This window comes from Triticum urartu, chromosome 6A (assembly GCF_056163025.1).
Source record: "Triticum urartu cultivar PI428250 chromosome 6A, HENAU_Tu73, whole genome shotgun sequence".
Classification (NCBI taxonomy): domain Eukaryota; kingdom Viridiplantae; phylum Streptophyta; class Magnoliopsida; order Poales; family Poaceae; genus Triticum; species Triticum urartu.
Genome location: NC_141878.1, coordinates 502,722,664 through 502,745,170, shown reverse-complemented (window position 1 = coordinate 502,745,170; position 22,507 = coordinate 502,722,664). Strand labels below are relative to the sequence as shown.

The 22,507-nt window shown below is 47.0% G+C and overlaps 2 protein-coding genes across 3 annotated transcripts; both read right to left on the bottom strand.

The window, feature by feature from the left end:
• Positions 1-1,595: 1,595 nt before the first annotated feature.
• Positions 1,596-4,670, bottom strand: LOC125514426 (transmembrane 9 superfamily member 12). 2 transcript variants are annotated; one of them, XM_048679751.2, is made up of 2 exons: positions 4,430-4,670; positions 1,596-3,890 (listed from the first exon to the last, which is right to left on the bottom strand). In XM_048679751.2, the coding sequence occupies exon 2, from the start codon at positions 3,846-3,848 to the stop codon at positions 1,878-1,880; it is 1,971 nt and encodes a 656-aa protein (XP_048535708.1). In that variant the 5' UTR covers positions 3,849-3,890; positions 4,430-4,670; the 3' UTR covers positions 1,596-1,877. The 2 variants fall into 2 exon arrangements, with proteins under 2 accessions (XP_048535708.1, XP_048535709.1); XM_048679752.2 differs by lacking the exon at positions 4,430-4,670 and adding an exon at positions 4,268-4,413.
• Positions 4,671-7,443: 2,773 nt separating this feature from the next.
• Positions 7,444-10,910, bottom strand: LOC125514425 (transmembrane 9 superfamily member 12). The gene is made up of 2 exons (XM_048679750.2): positions 10,758-10,910; positions 7,444-9,681 (listed from the first exon to the last, which is right to left on the bottom strand). The coding sequence occupies exon 2, from the start codon at positions 9,646-9,648 to the stop codon at positions 7,681-7,683; it is 1,968 nt and encodes a 655-aa protein (XP_048535707.2). The 5' UTR covers positions 9,649-9,681; positions 10,758-10,910; the 3' UTR covers positions 7,444-7,680.
• Positions 10,911-22,507: the final 11,597 nt, after the last annotated feature.

The following is a 22,507-nucleotide window of genomic DNA, read 5'->3' as shown; positions in this document are numbered from 1 at the left end:
TCAAAAATTTGTGATCGAACGGCCTGCTAAGGCGTATGAGGCAGGTTTGAGAAGTCCGATTGTAGATGATGTTATGGGCTACGCCTACACGTTATGCCTAAGGGCATCTCCAACGCCCGACCTTCAAACTGTTCGCATACATCTGGATTACGCGGTCCAAACGTGTTGTGCCATCCATGGCGAGTCTGTATTGATCCATCGAGTGATCCGGACATGCTTTTTTTCATAAATCTAAGGCAAACTATAGGGGCTTTGCTGCTGAACCGCTGCCACGTCCGCATCTGACTACTCTGACCCATCAAAAATCCTCACTCGCTCGCGCTTGCTTCCCGTCCGAAACGGTCAGCATCGCTCGAGAGAGGCAGTGCTGCATTCATGCCCGGCCAGAACAGACGCGAGTTTTCACTGGTGTTAGCGCGCCAGTCGAGAGAGCGCTGCGCGTGTGTTACGCCGGACGGTACGAGCAAGGTGCACTCATACCGTGCGCTGTCTTGCGCTCAACGATGATATTCTTCTATGCGCCGGCTCTCCCAAACTCCAGATCCAGAGTCCACCACATCATTTTGTGGACCGCAAGCAGACACAAAGGCATTTGTGACATATATGACCCTCATTTGTCAGTTATGTCCTCTACCGTTCCATGCACTGGTGGCTTTGTGAGCATATGAAAAACCGATCTAGTACTGGATTCTATCTACTGAAGAAACAAGAGGAACTGGTATTTCTAATTTTAAAATAAAATGGTGGTTGCGTCGTGCGACACTCGTGGGCAACGTGCAGGTGTCCAAATATAGTGCTAGGTCTACCTGTACCGATCAATCATTTTTCCTGCACAGACCTACAAAACGTAGGCGTTCGAACAATACAACATGGGAACTCTTTGGTTCTCGGCAATTAGTTCATACATTTTGCGTTTAGGTGTTTGTTTGGTTCAAAGCTAAACTTTGACAATGGCAAGCCGTCAGATCTCACAGCCAGTCCCACTAACTTGTACTCCTCTGGCCCAAAATAAGTGCATCAACTTTGTACCAACTTTAATACAAAATTGTACTAAGTACTAAGTTTAAGTACTAAGTTCTTTTTCCTGATAAATGGGAGCTTTATTGGTTAAGGATATGATTACAATCAAATATGAGGAGATCCTCAATGCAAATCAGAGAAGCTAGCCGCCAAACCGCAGAGTGGACATTTCATCTTGCAAACTAAACCAATTCATGAGCAATCATATTACAATATGTTCGTTGCATTCAACTTTAAAGCTACAATTATCCTAAGTGGCACCGCAAAGATAGTACACTTGTACACACCAACAACCACAAAGATCGTGGTTTCGCTAAAACAAACATGTGGATACCATAACACAGACAAGAAACAATCACCGAGACAAAGTAGAACTGATTCAAACTTCAGAACACGAGAAGCTCCCAGTTTCAAAAAAAGAAAAGAACACGAGAAGCCAATGATCAACAGCATACCCAGGTGGCAGTGTAAAACTGCCCAGCCTACAACAGGACAATCTGGTTACAAATTTTTCGAACATGTGTAGCAACACACCTCACCAGCACTAAAACGTCAAAACAGATCACAAGGAGCTGTAATCAAATTTGCCCATTTCATATTTCAACAAGTCCCCGATAACAAAATTTGCTGCTCACAAACGCCCAGAGCAAGCAAAACATAATACTATTACAAAAAAAGGCAAGAGAACATAGACGAAGCATTACAAACATGTCTAAGAAGTAAACATAAGCTGGAGTAACTGTGCTAAGCCATGTAAATCGACATATGTTTCCATTTTTCAGTTTGACAGTTATTTGTGTTTGTGTTTCTAAGGGATAACTATCACCAGAATCAGGTGACACTACTCCAGGGGGCTTCTAGTCAATCTTGACGGACGAGAAGAGGTAGTGGACGAAGTAGAACGAGAGCAAGAAGCCGATGGCGCCAGTTGACAGCATGATGGCAAATGCCATGATCAAGGAGTAGCCCAGGTAGAGTGTCGCGGAGACTGGCCCGCTCAGGCTCCTGAGGTCGAACACCAGGTAGTTGATGGAGTATAGGAAGACGAAGAACGCAACGGAGCCAGAGGCAAAGAAGGCTTTCCACCACCACTTCCAGTCCTCAACACAGAGGTGCATGTAGGTCAGGACCAAAGAAACCTCACCACAGACTATGACCAACAGGAAGAGGACGATGAACAGGAAGCCGAATACATAGTAGAACCTCCCCAGCCAGATGCTAGAAAGGATGAAGAAGAGCTCAATGAAAAGGGTGCCGAAAGGCAATGTTCCTGCACCGAGCACAAGGAGCCATGAAGGGAACTTGCGCTCAGGGATCTCTCTTGGGATTTGGTTGGTACGGACAGGGAATTCTATGCTTGCAGCCCGTGTGCCTAGCAAGCCTCCAATAAGAGTGAGTGGCACGGAGATGCAGAACCACAGGGCCAAGAGGGTGAAGAAGAGTGAAATGGGTAAAGCTCCAGTGCTCTTCTTACCCCACAGGATGGAGTTCAGCACCGTCAAGATGATGAAAACAATGCCAGGGAAGAAGCAGGAGGTCAGCCAAGCGACAGATTTCCACCCGTCTGTGGATTGTTTGATGGTCCTCCAGAGACGGACACCAACATATCCAGCAATAATTCCAAGGAAGAGGTAGAGGATGATCATTCCGGTCAAGAGCATTCCCCTGGAAGCAGGTGAGAGAAAACCCAGAGCAGCAAACACGATTGTAACGACTGCCATGCCGGTGATCTGGATACCATCAGCGACCATAACACACAGCAGCTTTGAGCAGCAGGGCTCCCTGAAGACATCACCTACAACAAGCTTCCATCCTGAAAGCTCCTCATTCATCTGAGCTTGGGCTTCTTTGTCCATCTCCTCATAACGTGTCAGATCCCTTCGGACAGTCCTCAAGAATATGACAAACACAATACCGGCCAAGAAGAAGACAACCATCATGGAGTTCATGATTGAGAACCAGTGCACCTTAGCACCATCCATCTTCAAGTAGGCATCCCACCTTGACGGCCACTTGATGTTGCTCTTGACATACTCAACCTCATAGGTAAATGTAATCTGCTCCTTCTCACGGATCACCTGAGATTTCTCGAGCTCCAACGGGCAGTTCACAGACTCAACCTTCTCATACATCTTGAGCTTGGCCATGGCTGCAGGATCACGCTTGACACTGCAAGGAACAACCTCAAAACCAACGATCTGGAAGCCGCTCTTGCGGTCAGACTCAACCATAGCAACACCATCCTCACTCGTGACCACAACATCACCTTGCGCCTGGTACGGATGAACCAAAACCCTGAACTTGAGATGGTTAATGATATAATCCTCGCTGCTCCCCATGGGGTTGTACCCGACCGGGTACCCAGTCCACTGGATCGTCATCCCATTCTGCTCGGTGAACCTCATGACCGGCAGGTTGTCGAGGATCATGTTGACCTGGTACAGATTCCGCGCCCGGTTCTTCAACAGCTCGGCCTGCTCCTTGGTGAGCGGGTCGGTGGTGCAAAGGTACAGCGACTCGTTGACGTTGACGTGGAAGTGGTACGGCGAGTTGTCGATCTGGTCACCCATGAGGACCTCGCCGAGGTTCTCGGCGCTCTTCTTGACACCTTCCTGGGGCTTGCAGTAGGGGAGGCTGTAGTAGCTGAAGGGCAGCTCGGTCTCGATGGACGTGAGCGAGTTGACCTTGGCCGCGATCGTTTCACCGGCTTCGTAGGTGTGCATGAAGGTGCCCGGGAGGTAGAAGGCGTCGGCGATGGGGTGCAGGCTCAGGAGAATGACCAGCAGGGAAGCCGAGATCCACCGGCCTGACGGCATCTTGGGCAGCATGGCGACACCAAATTCCTCTGATCGACCAACCAAGAATTCCACCTGAAGCAAATTGTAGAAACGAAACACGGATCAATTCATTTCAAAGAATCGTCATCCTTTTTTTTTGTCTCGTTGATATAATCATGAGGAGATAGCAACTAAACGCATAATTAAAGACGGACGCATTTGCATCGAACAGAGTACTACTCAGCTATTAATCGCCAACGTGCATGCACGAAATCGAACACAGATGATCTACTACCAAGTAAGGACCGATACTCCTACACCCGGAGCTGGAGGCCTAGCAAGCAACAGAAACACGTGATCGACCGATCCTCTGAAACTGAGAGCAAAAACCACCGGGGACGGGGAGAACGAGCATGATCGCAATCCCCTGAGATCGACTACAATAACAGGTGAAGAAAAACGAACTATACCGACAGACAGACAGACAGCCCGACGAGGCGACACGGATCCCGCTCTACTGTGACCCAGCGCCGGAGGCAGAGGATCCAGATCCGGCCGCCCGGAAGGGCGAATTACGCAGGGAGGAAGAAGGAAATGGGGGAGGAGCGTGGGGAGAGGGAAGGGGCGCTCACCTCAGATCTGGATCGCGGGGCGAGGACGAGGAGGCGACCCGGGCGAGGTCAAAACATGGGCGCTCCCGACCCCGAGACCAGGCCTCTCTCTATCTCTCCGTCCGCCCTCGAGATCGAGGAGGAGAAAGAGAAGAATACAGCAGGCAAGTAAACGCTCGGCCGGCAAAATCGAGGCGAGGCCCAGACGCGGCACGAACCCGCCAATCTTATACTGCTCCCACCTTCCAGCACACACACGCACGCGCCACTCGGCGCGGTTTTTGATTTGTTTCCTCTCGAATTCACCGCCCCGTGCCGTTTGAATTTGGGGGAAATTTGTATTTTTGGGGGAGATTTGAGCGTTTGCTAGGTGGGTGGGTAGGTCGGGGACCGGTTTGGTGCTCCAGGCCGGGGCCCGGGGTTCGGCTCGATGTGGGCCCCGCCGCTGGTTTGGTCTACAGTCTACACGTAGTGCGTGTGGCCATTTGGTCCCGGTTTGACCCGGGTGGGGTGGGCAGGTTGGCGGGGAGCCTAACCGGGTCCGGGAGAGTGACATGTGGGCCAGCCAAGACGCCAAAATGGGGCTGTGCGGCATGTGCTCGTGTAGTACAATACGGTTGTGCTGCTGCCTCGTATCGGTCTCCCGTTTCAGATCTGGACCGTCGGTGGGGTTGGTACGGCTCTCTCCTCTCTTTTTTTTTTAAAAAAAAAAGGTTGGTACGGTTCTGAGTTCTGACCCTTGGAACTTGGAAGCTGCTGCAAGACGCCAACGCGGACGAATACTCCTACACGGTAGTAGATTCCGGAAGGAATACTGCAGCTTCCCACCCGGCAGCACGCAGGCAATCGCGGCGCCTTTTTCTTTTCGAAAATACAGGTGGCATTTTCGTTCCAGAAGAAAAAAAAAGTAATGCCGCAACTGGTAGCACGAAGGCGAGAGGATTTGCCACTCCAATGGACCGGTGCATCTGAGATTTTGGCACTTCGTTTGTCTAATCCGTACTACTCTAGTGATCTAAACGTTGTTAGTTATATTTCTTTACGGAGGGCGTACCTGCATGGCTCTAGGACCTTTGCAGTCATGATTTTTCGGTGAGACGTTGAGTGACAGATCCCCCCGTTTGTAAAATGTTTTTACGTAGTATAAACAAGACGACAACCACCCACCAGAAATGTGGGATCGACGATGAACGACCGAAAACCTGTGTATAGAACTCAGATGCGCTCCTCCGATGGCCCGTCCAGCCGCGCAGATGCGATCTCCAACCTGCCGTCGTGATGGCTTGCTTGCTTGCCACTCACACCCCCTTTCCCGAGCCAAAAATATACAAGTACAAATTTAAAAACGGTTCACGATCGATCCCAGTAGCACGTCCCAACCTCGCGCGGGGTGCTACTTTCCTCGCATCGGCCACCTGCCGCTCATCAATAAATCCTCTGCATTTCTTAGCAGACAATCATCGTCGTGCTCGTGCGTACATGTCTGGTGGAGAAAAGAAAAGGGGCCGGGTTGGTGTGAAGAAGCCGCGACATCAACCGACGAACGAACCGACGACGATCCACCGATGAAAACGAAGTTTCCATTATTTTTTAGAAAAATGGGAGGAGGGTGAGCTGCGCTGCATGAGCACGACGCACGAAAAGGGACACGTTGCCTTCAGGAAGAAAAAGGAGCACGTTCCTTGGAGAGAACACTACCTAGTCACGCTTGTCAGAAAGACCGGCAACAGTATGCATCGAAAGCAAGGAGCATCCACATGCCAAAATTTGTCATGTACTACTAGGATTTCAGTACATATGGCCCTTACTCTGATCGATGTAACTCTGAAGTTGCAGGGGAGCGTAACCAAGTACAGGAGGAGCAGGACTGTGGTGGAAGATGATGGACGTGTGAAACTGAATTATAGCTGCACGCATCGGCGTCAGGTTTCTGGTGCAGTTTAGTTCAGTTTGTTCGGATGGGTGTGACTGAGAGGAACAGCACAACGTCAAAGGGGGAAACAATTCGGTGCAGCAGCAACACAAACAGCAACGAATGCGACCTCCTTCCAGACGAAAACAAGGCAAAAGTTCACTAGATCAACACCACCGGTCACTGAATAAAGCGAATCACCTTCCAGGTGAACTGAAGTTTCAACTGCTATAGGTACAGAAAATGGTGAAGGGCGAGTGACCAAGGATCCTGGATGGTGTGTGCCAAATCTCCTTGGAGCCACCCAACCGTATAATCCCTCTATCTCAAAATGTAAGACGTTTTTCTGACAGCGCCTCCCATGTTCTTTTTGCAAGGCAAAAAGAGATACATCCGCCATTTCACTGTCACGGGTAAGCACAAATGGTTTACTAGTACCACTACCTATTAGACTATTATTACTAGTAGCCAACAAAGATTGCACTGAGATGCTCTAGATTCAAGCAAATAACTAGGCAATATCTGCACATCAGATTTCATTAATGCGGTACCGAGTAGTGTTCTCGGGACTAACTATTGAATTCATGCTCCAGCCAACTCATCCAAAAGTCCGAACTATGGGAGAGGGTCGGACATCATACTCCAACACTACCTACCTTTGAACATTATGCATCAGCGAAAAGGGGGAAAAAGAAACGGGGCGATATGGGCATAGAACCGTCAAAATTATGGTGCGATATGCGAAAGCATCAAGTAATGTGAACTTCAGAATAATGGAACTGCCATACAGATTTCAGAATCAACTTTAACTCAAGTAAAGTGACTGAACAGAGGAGCAACCTAATGAAAGCTGGAGTAACTAGAACATGCCACTGACAGTCAAAAAGGAATAATAACATAAAGCACTTCACCTATAATTACCATGCCTAATTAGGAAAGGCTGGATTATGACATACAGAATCTTGGGCAAATACGCAAGTCAGAAAAGCAAAAACTAGCGTCCATGAGAAACACAATTTTGCACAGATCTATTACACTGCATAGATAAAAATAAATCTCCCGTGACAAACCTATCTTGGAAAAGAGAAAAATGGAACAAACAATTGCACAAGGTGCAAGGGCGTGGCAAAATTCATGATTTTAAGAGAACATTTGCATCAACGAATGTTGCAGCAAAGAGAAGAGAAAATATTACAAGCTTAAAAATCACATCTACTAGAACATACCAGATGTATCGTAGTACAACAGTATCAAGACTCTCAGTAATATGCTACATTAAGAATGGCACAACCGTGTAGATGGCCTTCCGATGCCAGATCAAAGCACTGTGTACAGTCCTTGACTCCTTGGAGATTTGCCTTCAATCAATCTTGACATTCGAGAAAAGGTAGTGAACAAAAGAGAATGATGTCAGGAACCCAACAGTCCCAGTAGCTAGCATGATGGCAAGAGAGACAATGAAAGCGTATCCAATATAGAGCGTAGCAGAAACTGGCCCACTCAAGCTTCTCAGATCAAACACCAAGTAGTTGATAGAGTAGAGGAACACATAAAATGCCACTGCTCCAGAGGCAAAGAAAGCTTTCCACCACCACCTCCAGTCCTCAGCACAGAGGTGCATGTACGTAAGAACAACAGATACCTCAGCGCATACCACAACCAGCAGAAGGAGCACAACAAGGAGGAACCCAAACACATAATAGAACCTTCCGAGCCAGATGCTTGAGAGAATGAAGAAGAGCTCAATGAAGAGTGTTCCGAAAGGTAGAGTTCCAGCACCAAATATGAGGAGCCATGAGTAATTCTTTGAAGGGATTTCTCTTGGTATTTGATTGGTTCGAACGGGGAATTCAATTGGCTCAGCCCTTGTTCCAAGGAAACCACCTAGAAGGGTAAGTGGCACCGAGATACAGAACCACAAGGAGAGAAGAGTGAAGAAAAGTGAAATGGGAAGGGCTCCAGTACTATTTCTTGACCACAGCATGAAGTTCAATACAGTGAGGACAATGAAGACAATGCCAGGGAAGAAACAGGCAGTTGACCAGGAGACAGACCTCCATCCCTCAGAAGTTCCTTTTACAGTCCTCCAGAGCCTGACAGCAGCATATCCGGCCAAAATTCCAAGTAGCATATAAAGGAATATCATCCCTGTTAACAGCATTCCTCTAGACGCAGGAGACATGAATCCAAAGGTGGCAAAGAAAATGGTGACAATCGCCATACCCAGAATTTGTACTCCGTCACCAATCATAACACAGAACAGCTTTGATGAGGTTGGCTCTCTGAAAACATCTCCAACAACCAGCTTCCACCCAGAGAGCTCCTCATTCATCTGAGCTTGGGACTCCTTATCCAGCTCCTCATATCTAGTCAAGTCCCTCCTCACTGTCCGCAATAATATGACAAAAACAATGCCAGCCAAGAACAGTATTACCATCAACGAGTTCATAATTGAGAACCAGTGAATTTTCGCACCCTCCATCTTCAGGTATGCATCCCACCGTGATGGCCATCTGATGTCACTGTTTACAAATTCAACCTCGTATGTAAAAGTAATCTGCTCCTTCTCCCTGATCATTTGAGATTTCTCCAACTCCACAGGGCAGCTCACAGAATCAACCTTTTCATACATCGTAAGCTTCGACATGGCTTCAGGATCACGCTTCACACTGCATGGGACAACCTCAAATCCCACTATCTCATACCCAGACTTGGCATCAGTGTCAGTGTCAGATTCTGAGATCACTTCCATTCCTTCCCCAGTTCCAACGACCCTCACTTTACCTCCTTCATATTTATGGACCAAGACTTTAAATTTCAGGTGATTAATGATGTAGACATCGGAGGTACCTTCTGGGGTATAACCAACTGGATAGCCTGTCCACTGAATGGTCATTCCATTCTGCTCGGTAAACCTCCTCACAGGAAGATTGTCAAGAATCATGTTCACCTGGTAGAGGTCCTGACTTCGCTGCTTGAGGAGCTTCACATCATCCTCATCAAGTGGGCTCGTGGTACACAGGTAGAGCGATTCATTGACATTGACATGGAAACGGTAAGGGGAATTATCAATCTGGTCACCCATAAGGAGCTCCCCCAGATTTTCAGCACTCTTCTTTATCCCACCCTTAGGACGGCAGTATGGGAGGCTGTAGTAGCTGAAAGGCAGTTCTGTCTCGATGGATGTGAGCGAGTTCACCTTTGCTCCTATCTCCTCGCCTTGCCGGTACGTGTGCATGTAACTACCTGGCAAGTAGAACGCCTCACAAGCAGGAGCCATCACAAGAAACAGCACCAGCAAAGCAGAGAATATCCAGCCCTTGGCCATGATTGCCAGTTCCCAGCAACCTCTGCCTAACACCTGAAACCAAAAGGAAGAACATCAACAGTCAGTTCCTCTAACTATAGCCTATAGGTCATATGCCAAGCAAATACATCAGCACCAAATAAACATAAGACTACCAAAAAAGGCTATTACCCCGCTTTATCGATAAATAAAGCAAACGACCACACACAACCAAGTTCATCCGAGCACAGAAGTTCAACAGCAAAGAAAGGTTCAAACAGGGTTAAAAAAAAAGGCCATGCTGGGGCAAGAGCACAAAACACGCCCAGGATAAGCTAAGCCTCAAGGAGGATCAGAGAGTAAAATAAGACTGGCAGCAAGGTCCTTGTAGCTCCTCATCAAGGTGCCATTGGCAGGCCAATCATGGAGCTTGCTGAGGGGCTTCCATTGATCACAAGACTACAATATGGCTAGTTGATAACTTGATATTTCTCTGTAAGCAGCATAACATACGCCTACTTCAGAATGAAAGAATGTCTGGCCAAAGGTGCTAGATGAAATAATAAACCAATTCATAGTCGTTCTTTTACCATCCATCATGAAACAATAATAAGCAAACAGACAACAAACATATTTGGGGAATTTCTGCCAGAGAGAATAGAAATAAAATGCCCATGCCCCAGGGAGATGCTCGCAAACAAAACCTCGGGGAACTAGGAAAAGGCGGCATCCATCAGCGGTAACGGCGCATCTTGCATTGCGCCAATCAGGCATGCCAAATGCAAAGGCTAAATCTAACGTGCGCGAGTTAGAAGCATGGATGGCTAAGCACGTGCCACCTAGATCAGCAAACGAGTTCTTATAAGAAACTAAATCAGCGACAAATCTTGAACAGTGGCACTGGAGCTGCTCCCAGCGTCGCTCAAACATTTGCTCGGCTCGACCCTAGAATCAAAAACCACTCCCGAATCGTGGCACGGGAGCGCCTCGGGCGAGCAGATCTACGCCGCCGCCGCCATGCGAGTGGGTAAACAGGAACGGCGTAGGCACGAACCCGCGAGCTAAGGCCGCCCCAGATCTACGAGAAGCAGGCGCCGGCGCGCAGACTGAAACGGGGAGGAGAAGGGGGGGAGGGGTCGATCGATCCGAACCTGGCACCGGAGATTGAGGCGACGGTGGGAGGAGATGCTCGTCGGCGTGAGCGGCACAATTTGCAGCAGCGAACCAACTGCTCAGTCCAGAGTCCAGACCTCCCCTCCTGGAAGAAAAAGGTGAGCGATTTTACTGTCACCCGATGGGCTCATTTTGGGCTCAAGTCTATACGCGAGTTGGGCTGGGCTGGGCTGGGCTTGCTAAAGGAAGATGGGCCAGTTGTTTTCGTTGTGGACGTGGGCTCCGATTTTACTGTCGCTGCCGTCGAGTTTCTTGACCTTCCTTGCTCCGATCTCCCTTGACTAAAGGATTAGGGCCGCGAGGCCTTGATCGGTGTCCTGGGAAGAAAAGAGAGATAGGGTTCCCCCCAAGCTTATCGCCCGATCTGAGTTTCCTCGGGCAAGTTTTTTCGATTATGGCGGCAAATGGATCTGGGTCTTCTGGACCGAACACTGCTACCGAAGTGGAAAGGATGATGGCCAAGCTTGGCCTGCGGGAGGAGGATCTTGATGATGTGGTGTACGACGAGAAGGATGCGCCACCAGATGCTACAAGGTGGGTGGCGCTGGCTAGGGTTCACATCGATAAACCCTATAGCCAAACCTAGTTTTTCAAGAATATGCGGGCTGCATGGGATCTAGCTCATGACGTCAAGTTTCGCCCGCTGGAGGAAAATATGTATTCTCTTCAGTTGTTTTGCCTAGGCGACTGGGAACGAGCATGCAAGAGGGCCCCTGGAATTTTAGGGGCAACACGGTGGTGCTGGTTCCCTATGATGGTGTCACGAAACCTACCATGGTGAAGCTCGACACGATTGATATATGGATCCAAATTCATGACGTTCCGGATAAGTATGCACACCTGGTCGATGCCCTAGCAGCAAAGGTGGGAGAAGTCTTGTTTGCGGAACCAATCACTCAAGATTTTGCCGGGAATTTTTACCGGGTCTGGGTGAAGATCAATGTTTACAAGCCCCTGAAGAACGCGGTCTCAATGATCCAGGGAGGAGAAAGGCAGATTTTTTTTGGTGAAGTATGAAAGGCTCCCGGATTGGTGTGCGGTGTGTGGACATCTGGGCCACATCTTCAAGGAACATGGCAATGGAATACATGCCCCATCAGCTCTGTTTTTCAAGGAACTCAGGGCAACCTGGAACATGCGTGTGGGTCAAGGACCGGGTGGCGGCCGTGGCCGTGGAAGGCGCGGTGGTCGTCGGGGTGGACGCTCCGGAGGCCGAGCAAGCAACCAGCCTGGAACATATCATAAGGAGGACCTGGAGCAGGATATGGACCTGGAGATGCAGCATGCTGAAGATGCGAACAGGAAGTGCGCCTCTGAACTGTTTGAACCAATGGACGGTGCTGGGACGGTAATGTCGGCAAAAGAGACCATACTAGCTCTGCCCCCTCCAGCGATCCCTGCCAGCCCATCGTCAAAGCAGGATCCGAAGATAATCAGGACAAGTGCTGAGAAGAATAATGGGAAGAAAGTACCAGCAAGTGAAAAACAAAATGAAGCAAAATTGGCGACCTCCCGAGGGAAGGATCGGCACGCACAATGAATCTTCTATGTTGGAATTGTCGTAGTGTGGGCAAAGCTGCGACAATTCGTGAGCTTCGCGACCTAGCGAAGCAATTTGCCTCGACAGTGCTATGCATAGTAGAAACTCATATATCTAAAGCATGTGTCAAAAATCTTGCTGGTACTTTAGGTTTTAATCACTCTTATGATGTTGGTAGTTTGGTTCGTAGTGGTGGCATTGGTGTTTTTTGGAATGATGGAATAAAGCTAGATGTTTTTGGTTACTCCGAATGTCATGTAGATGCTACTGTTTCTATCTCAAAATTTTCAGAGTGGAGGCTTACTTGTGTGTATGGCGAGGCGCAAGTGGGAGAAAGATACAAAACTTGGGATCTGCTAAAATCCTTGACGGCTGAAAGCAACTTGCCGTGGCTGTGTATTGGGGGCTTCAATGAAGTTCTACACCAACATGAACACTCTGGGGCTGGTTAATGCAGGTCCTCTCAGATAGAAGGATTTCGGGAAGCCATGGACGTGTGTGTCCTTCAAGACCTAGGCTATCATGGTAAAGCATGGACTTTTGAGAAGAAGACGTCAGGCGGGGGTTACTGCCGTGTCCGGCTTGACTGTGCAATGGCAAGCTCGGAGTGGACAACTTTGTATCCCCAGGCAAGTCTGATTCACGAGACGGGCGCCGCTTCAGATCATTGCCGATCAGACTAGCTCTGGAGCCCAGTGAGCCAGTGTCTGTCCAGAGGGAGTTGTTTAAGTACGAGTTGTACTGGGAGAAGCATGAGGAATTTGGCGATTCCCTCGAGGGCATGTGGACAGCGGCACCCCAGGGACAAACTGTGACAGAGCTAAGCACAAAGCTGGGCGACCTATCAACATCTTTGCAATAGTAGAGTGCGGCTACCATTGGAAACATTTCAAAGGAAATTAAAAAACTAAAGAAGGAGTTGGGAACTTTGCAGAATGACCCCCGGCGCTTATCTCCCTCACATGCAGAGATAAAAGTTACGGATCGCTTGGTGGAGCTATATCATATGGAGGAGATAAAACAGCGGCAGCGTTCGTGCATTGATTGGCTATCAGACGGGGACCGCGACACGAAATTCTTCCAGAGGCGTGCTAGCATGCGCCGAAGAAAGAACGGATAAAATCTTTGCAGCGGGCTGATGGTTCTCTAACCCAGGATCCGGCTGAGATGGCGCAATTAACTAACGAGTTCTATAAAAACTTGTTTACGTTGGAAGGTACATCGGGCATGGAAGTGGTGCTTGACTCAGTTCCGGTCAGCGTCACGAATGAGATGAATGATGGGTTGACTGCTCTGTACACTCCCATGGAGGTCAAAAATGCTATTTTCCAGATGTATCCCACAAAAGTACCGGGGCCGGATGGATACCCGGCACACTGCTTCCAGAGACATTGGGAGCTTTATGGTACTGAAGTAACGAATGTGGTTTTGAGGATCCTGCTTGGGGAGGAGAGCCCCGAGGTAATCGACAAAACGCTTCTTGTGCTAATACCCAAGGTTAAAGATCCCACAAACCTAACCCAGTTTCGTCCCATAAGCTTGTGCAATGTGCTTTATAAAATTGCTTCAAAGGTGTTGTCCAACAGGTTGAAGCAAATCTTGCCTGATATAATCTCTGAGGAACAATATGCTTTTGTTCCAGGTCAGCTCATTACTGATAATATTATCATTACTTACGAATGCTTACATTTTATGAAGAAGAACAAAGCCAAGAGAAACAGATTTTGTGCAGTAAAATTGGACATGATGAAGGCCTATGACCGTGTGGAATGGAATTATCTTCGAGCAATCATGACCAAGATGGGTTTTGCACAGGCGTGGGTTGATACAGTGATGAGAATGGTATCTTCAGTTAAGTTTTCAGTTATGTTTAATGGATATAAGCTTGATGGTTTTATTCCTTCAGGGGGAATCCATCAGGGAGACCCAATTTCTCCATACCTATTTTTACTTGCGGCGGAGGGCCTTTCGTGCCTCTTAAAAAACCAAGATGAATCATCCCAGTTGAACGGAATTCGAGTGGCACTAGCACCTTAGGCTCCGCCGGTTAGCCACTTGCTCTTCGCGGATGATATAGCCTGCTGTTTGTAAAAGCTAGTGCTACTGGACCAAATGAGTTGTCTTCTTTGATGGAAAGCTATTGTAATGCATCGGGCCAGAGAATAAATCTTGCAAAGTCCTCCGTTTTCTTCAGCAAGGGATGCCCCAAATCTCAGAGAAGAAAATATTGAGAATAAATCCTTGACAGAGAGATACTTGGGAATGCCTTCGGATGTGGGAACAAGCAAGAATGGGGCTTTCAAATTTTTGAAGGATAGGGTTTGGGCAAAGAGAAAGGGATGGATGGAAAAACTCCTCTCTGTAGGAGGAAAGGACGTATTGATTAAATCGGTTGCCCAAGCAGTGCCAGTGTACTCAATGTCATGTTTCAAATTGCCCCGTGGTCTCAGTGAACATTTGAACGCACTGATTAGAAAGTTTTGGTGGGGCAGTCGAGAATGTCAAAGGAAACTTCTACGTCTTGAGCTTGCGTTGGATTTCCCCGAAGAGGAAGGGATGATGCAGCAGAGTAGCGTAAGTATTTCCCTCAGTTTTTGAGAACCAAGGTATCAATCCAGTAGGAGCCCACGCTCAAGTCCCTCGTACCTGCACAAAGCGATAGCTACTCGCAACCAACGCGATTAGGGGTTGTCAAGCCCTTCACGGTCACTTACGAGAGTGAGATCTAATAGATAGAATATTTTTGGTATTTTTGATATAAGGATGCAAAGTAAAAAGTAAAGGCAAAGTAAATAGCAAAGCAATATAAAAGTGATGGAGATTGATATGATGAGAATAGACCCGGGGGCCATAGGTTTCACTAGTGGCTTCTCTCAAGAGCATAAGTATTCTACGGTGGGTGAACAAATTACTGTTGAGCAATTGATAGAATTGTGCATAATTATGAGAATATCTAGGCATGATCATGTATACAGGCATCACGTCCGTGACAAGTAGATCGAAACGATTCTTCATCTACTACTATTACTCCACTCATCGACCGCTATCCAACATGCATCTAGAGTATTAAGTTAAAAATAGAGTAACGCCTTAAGCAAGATGACATGATGTAGAGAGATAAATTCATGCAATATGAAATAAACCCCATCTTGTTATCCTCGATGGCAACGATACAATACGTGCCTTGCTGCCCCTTCTGTCACTGGGTAAGGACACTGCAAGATCAAACCCAAAGCTAAGCACTTCTCCCATGGCAAGAACTACCAATCTAGTTGGCCAAACCAAATGGATAATTCGAAGAGACTTGCAAAGATAACCAATCATGCATAAAAGAATTCAGAGAAGATTCAAATATTATTCATAGATAGACTTGATCATAAACCCACAATTCATCGGTCTCAACAAACACACCGCAAAAAGAAGATTACATCGAATAGATCTCCACGAGAGAGGGGGAGAACTTTGTATTGAGATTCAAAGAGAGAGAAGAAGCCATCCAGCTACTAACTATGGACCCGAAGGTCTGAGGTAAACTACTCACACTTCATCGGAGGGGCTAGGATGATGTAGAAGCCCTCCGTGATGACGGCCCTCTTCCGGCGGAGCTCCGGAACAGGCCCCAAGATGGGATCTCGTGGATACAGAAAGTTGCGGCGTTGGAATTAGGGTTTTGGCTCCTGTTCTGATCGTTTGGGGGTACGTGTGTATATATAGGAGGAAGGAGTACGTCGGTGGAGCACTAAGGGGCCCACAAGGCAGGGGGGCGCCCCCCACCCTCGTGACCACCTCTTTGATCCCTTGCAGTAGGGTCCAAGTCTCCTGGATCACGTTCGGTGAGAAAATCACGTTTCCGAAGATTTTATTCCGTTTGGACTCCGTTTGATATTCTGTTTATCCGAAACACTGAAATAGGCAAAAAAACAACAATTCTGGGTTGGGCCTGCGGTTAATAGGTTAGTCCCAAAAATAATATAAAAGTGGAAAATAAATCCCAATATAGTCCAAAACAGTAGATAATATAGCATGGAGCAATCAAAAATTATAGATACGTTAGAGACGTATCAGAAACCTAGTTGGGTTTGTTGCAGTACTATGACAAGGCTGAATAATTGCGGAGGTTTGGGATTCCGGGATGTCGAGATCTTCAACCTGGCGCTGTTGGCTAGACAAGCATACAAAATTTTGCAAGATCCTGAAGCCCTAAGCGCGGGGGTGCTAAAGGCCAAGTACCATCCGAATTCAGATTTCTTACAAGCTGAGCTTGGTTCAACCCCGTCCCAGATTTGGAGGTCAGTACTTGAGGGGAGAGAGGTTATGAAGCAAGGGCTTATTTGTCGCATCGGGGATGGCCAAACAACAAACATCTGGGATCATGATACGTCTCTAACGTATCTATATTTTTTGATTGTTCCATGCTATTATATTATCTGTTTTGGATGTTAATGGGCTTATTTATACACTTTTATATTATTTTTGGGACTAACCTACTAACCCAAGGCCCAGTGCAAATTGTTGTTTTTGCCTATTTTAGTGTTTCGCAGAAAAGGAATATCAAACGGAATCCAAACGGAATGGAACCTTCGGGAGAGTTATTTTTGGAACAAACGTGATCCAGGGGACTTTGAGTAGACGTCAAGAAAGAAACGAGGCGGCCATGAGGCAGGGAGGCGCGCCTGCCCCCTGGGCGCGCCCCCACCCTCGTGGGCCCCTCGCAGCTCCACCGACCTACTTCTTCCTCCTATATATATCCACATACCCCGAAAACATCCAGGAGAACCACGAAACCCTATTTCCACCTCCGCAACCTTCTGTACCCAAGAGATCCCATCTTGGGGCCTTTTCCGGAGCTCCGCCGGAGGGGGAATCGATCACAGAAGGCTTCTACGTCAACACCATAGCCTCTTTCATGATGTGTGAGTAGTTTACCACAGACCTTCGGGTCCATAGTTATTAGCTAGATGGCTTCCTCTCTCTCTTTGGATCTCAATACAATGTTCTCCTCGATCTTCTTGGATATCTATTTGATGTAACTCTTTTTGCGGTGTTTGTCGAGATCCGATGAATTGTGGGTTTATGATCAAGTTTATCTATGAACAATATTTGATTCTTCTCTGAAATATTTTATGTATGATTGGTTATCTTTGTAAGTCTCTTCGAATTATCAGTTTGGTTTGGACTACTAGATCTTTCTTGCAATGGGAGAAGTGCTTAGCTTTGGGTTCAATCTTGCGGTGTCCTTTCCCAGTGACAGCAGGGGCAGCAAGGCACGTATTGTATTGTTGCCATGGAGGATAAAAAGATGGGGTTTACATCATATTGCTTGAGTTTATCCCTCTACATCATGTCATCTTGCCTAATGCGTTACTCTGTTCTTATGACTTAATACTCTAGATGCATGCTGGATAGCGGTCGATGTGTGGAGTAATAGTAGTAGATGCAGAATCGTTTCGGTCTACTTGTCGCGGACGTGATGCCTATATACATGATCATGCCTAGATATTCTCATAATTATTCACTTTTCTATCAATTGCTCGACAGTAATTTGTTCACCCACCGTAATACTTATGATATCTTGAGAGAAGCCACTAGTGAAACCTATGGCCCCCGGGTCTATCTCTTATCGTATAAGTTTCCAATCTATTTTATTTTGCAATCTTTACTTTCAATCTATATCATAAAAATACCAAAAATATTTATCTTATTATTATTATCTCTATCAGATCTCACTCTCGTAAGTGACTGTGAAGGGATTGACAACCCCTTTATCGCGTTGGTTGCGAGGTTCTTATTTGTTTGTGTAGGTACGAGGGACTTGCGTGTACTCTCCTACTGGATTGATACCTTGGTTCTCAAAAACTGAGGGAAATACTTACGCTACTTTGCTGCATCACCCTTTCCTCTTCAAGGGAAAACCAACGCAGTGCTCAAGAGGTAGCAGATCACAACTGGATCCCTAGGCCATCAAATATGCGGCCTACTGCATGCAGAGTTGCTAACCCGCCCCAATGGGTGGGTGGTATGATCTTGTCGGGAGCTGAATGGGACAGAGGATTGATTTCTCATGTATTTCTTCCTACCGATGCACAAGCCATAATGTCAATCCCATTATGCACGCGGCATATCCAGGATTTCTGGTCATGGACCCACAAGAAGAACGGGGTTTTTTCTGTGAGATCAGCTTATCGGATGCTAGTAGAAACAAAGATGCGGAGAGAAGCATGGCTCGAGGGTAGACCAGCTAACTCAAACAACTAGAGGGAGACCAAGCTCTGGGAAAGACTATGGAAAGTTGAGGTTCCATCCAAAGTTAAGATCTTCTTATGGAGACTTGCACACCAATCAATTCCTACAGCTGATGTGCGCCATCATCGAAACATGTCCACTAGCTTGTCTTGTGGACTGTGCGGCGTTGAGGATTCGTGGCAACATTCGCTGCTTCACTACATGGTATCACAGTGTGTCTGGTCTCTTGAGGATGCTGAACTGGTCAAAGCATTGAACAACACCACATAACCTGATGCCAAGAGATGGTTGTTCGCCTTAATTGATATGTTGTAGGCCACCGAGTTCATTCATGTAGCGGTTACCCTTTGGGCACTTTGGTTCTCAAGGAGACAAGCATTACATGAGGATATATTCCAAAGTCCACTCGCAACACATCACTTCATCAAAAGGTATATAAGGGATTTGGAAGATTGCAAGCCGAAGAGGTCTTCAGCACCTACTGGACAGAACCAACAACAACCATCTCCCAGATGGATCCCACCTCCGCTCGGGTCTATGAAGATAAGAGTAGATGTGGAGTTTCTAGAAACCAAAGCGAAGGATCCTTCAGTGCGGTCTGTAGGGATGCCTCGGGCCTATACTTGGGCTCTTCCGCAATCAGAGTCAGGGATATCACTGACCCACCAACCTTGGAAGCATTGGCATGTCGAGAGGCGCTTGCTCTGGCACTGGACCTTGGTCTATCACATGTAATCATCGCCTCAGATTGCCAAGGAGTTATCAAGGATATACACAAGCAGGAGGGAGGAATGTATGCAAGCATAATAAGGGAAATCAGAGACACTACAAGAACATTCAATGACTACACCTTCATCTTCGAGGGTAGAGCTACAAATATTGAGGCACATAGCCTTCCTAAGCACGCTTTCGGTCTAGATTTCGGGCACCATGTGTGGCTTATAAACCCGCCAGATCTTTGATGTATCCCCATAAACATCTCTAAGTTCTAATAAAAAAGTGTGCTTAGACTAAAAAAACTAATTTGCTCCAAAAAAAATTAATTTCTCTCAAAAAATAATCCGAAATCACTAATTGACTCCTTCCAAACAATAACTCCCTCCTTCTCCCAGGTTGTGACAAGCGGTGCGCTGCATGTGTGCCACTTTGTTGCAACCTGGGGGTGCCACTTGTCATAATCTGGTAGTTTTCTCTTTTTTGGTATATCTGTTTATTTAAAACATTTTATCTCTTAAACCATGCGTCCAAATCTCGAACCATTTTCACCGATGGATACTTCGCGTCTAGAACTTCAAAACTAGATACTGGAGGAAATATGCCCTAGATGCAATAATAAAGTAATTATTTATTTCCTTATATCATGATAAATGTTTATTATTCATGCTAGAATTGTATTAACCAGAAACATAATACTTGTGTGAATACATAGACAAACAGAGTGTCACTATTATGCCTCTACTTGACTAGCTCGTTGATCAAAGATGGTTATGTTTCATAGCCATTGACATGAGTTGTCATTTGATTAACGAGATCACATCATTAGGAGAATGATGTGATTGACTTAACCCATTCCGTTAGCTTAGCACTCGATCGTTTAGTATGTTGCTATTGCTTTCTTCATGACTTATACATGTTCCTATGACTACGAGATTATGCAACTCCCGTTTACCGGAGAAACACTTTGTGTGCTACCAAATGTCACAAGTAACTGGGTGATTATAAGGTGCTCTACAGGTGTCTCCAATGGTACTTGTTGGGTTGGCGTATTTCGAGATTAGGATTTGTCACTCCGATTGTCGGGGAGGTATCTCTGGGCCCACTCGGTAATGCACATCACTTAAGCCTTGCAAGCATTGCAACTAATGAGTTAGCTGCGGGATGATGTATTACGGAACGAGTAAAGAGACTTGCCGGTAACGAGATTGAACTAGGTATTGAGATATCGACGATCGAATCTCGGGCAAGTAACATACCGATGACAAAGGGAACAACGTATGTTGTTATGCGGTTTAACCGATAAAGATCTTCGTAGAATATGTGGGAGCCAATATGAGCATCCAGGTTCCGCTATTGGTTATTGACTAGAGACATGTCTCGGCCATGTCTACATAGTTCTCGAACCCGTAGGGTTTGCACGTTTAAAGTTTCGATGACAATTATATTATGAGTTTATATGTTTTGATGTACCGAAGGTAGTTCGGAGTTTCGGATGTGATCACAGACATGACGAGGAGTCTCGAAATGGTCGAGACATGAAGATTGATATATTGGACGACTATATTCGGACACCGGAATGGTTCCGGGGGTTATCGGATATATACCAGAGTACCAGGGTTACCGGAAACCCCCCCCCCCCCCCCCCGGGGTTTAATGGGCCTACATGGGCCTTAGTGGAGAAAAGGAGGGGCGGCCAGGGCAGTTCGCGCGCCCCTCCCCCTCTAGTCCGAATTGGACAAGGAGGGGGGGCGACGCCCCCTTTCCTTCTTCTCCTCCTCCTCCTTCCCCCCTTCTCCTAATCCAACAAGGAAGGGAGGGAGTCCTGCTCCCGGTGGGAGTAGGACTCCTCCTGGCGCGCCCCTCTCCTGGCCGGCCGCATCTCCCCCCTTGCTCCTTTATATACGGGGGCAGGGGGCACCCCATAGACACAACAATTGACCATTGATCTTTTAGCCGTGTGCGGTGCCCCCCTCCACCATAGTCCACCTCGATAATATCATAGCGGTGCTTAGGCTAAGCCCTGCGTCGGTAGAACATCATCATCATCACCACGCCGTTGTGCCAATGAAGCTCTCCCTCAACACTTGGCTGGATCGGAGTTCGAGGGACGTCATCGGGCTGAACGTGTGCTGAACTCGGAGGTGTCGTGCGTTCGGTACTTGCTCGGTCGGATCGTGAAGATGTACGACTACATCAACCGCGTTGTGCTAACGCTTCCGCTTTTGGTCTACGAGGGAACGTGGACAACACTCTCCCCTCTCGTTGCTATGCATCACCATGATCTTGCGTGTGCGTAGGAAATTTTTTGAAATTACTACGTTCCCCAACAGTGGCATCTGAGCCTGGTTTTATGCGTACATGTCATATGCATGAGTAGAACACAAGTGAGTTGTGGGCGATATAAGTCACACTGCTTACCAGCATGTCATACTTTGGTTCAGCGGTATTGTTGGATGAAGCGTCCCGGACCGACATTACGTGTACGCTTACGCGAGACTGGTTCTACCGACATGCTTTGCACACAGGTGGCTGGCGGGTGTCAGTTTCTCCAACTTTAGTTGAACCGAGTGTGGCTACGCCTGGTCCTTGCAAAGGTTAAAACGACACCAACTTGACAAACTATCGTTGTGGTTTTGATGCGTAGGTAAGAACGGTTCTTGCTAAGCCTGTAGCAGCCACGTAAAATTTGCAACAACAAAGTAGATGACGTCTAACTTGTTTTTGCAAGGCATGTTGTGATGTGATATGGTCAAGACATGATGCTAAATTTTATTGTATGAGATGATCATGTTTTGTAACCGAGTTATCGACAACTGGCAGGAGCCATATGGTTGTCGCTTTATTGTATGCAATGTGCTACCTCTTGAGCACTGTGTTGGTTTTCCCCGAAGAGGAAGGGATGATGCAGCAAAGTAGCGTAAGTATTTCCCTCAGTTTTTTAGAACCAAGGTATCAATCCAGTAGGAGGCTACGCGCAAGTCCCTCGTACCTGCACAAAACAAATAAATCCTCGCAACCAACGCAAAATAGGGGTTGTCAATCCCTATAAGGCCACTTACGAGAGTGAGATCTGATATATATGATAAGATAATATTTTTGGTATTTTTATTATAAAAGATGCAAAGTAAAATAAAGGCAAAGTAAATAGCAAAGGAAAAAACTAAGTAGTAGGAGATAAATATGATAAAGATAGACCCCGGGGCCATAGGTTTCACTAGTGGCTTCTCT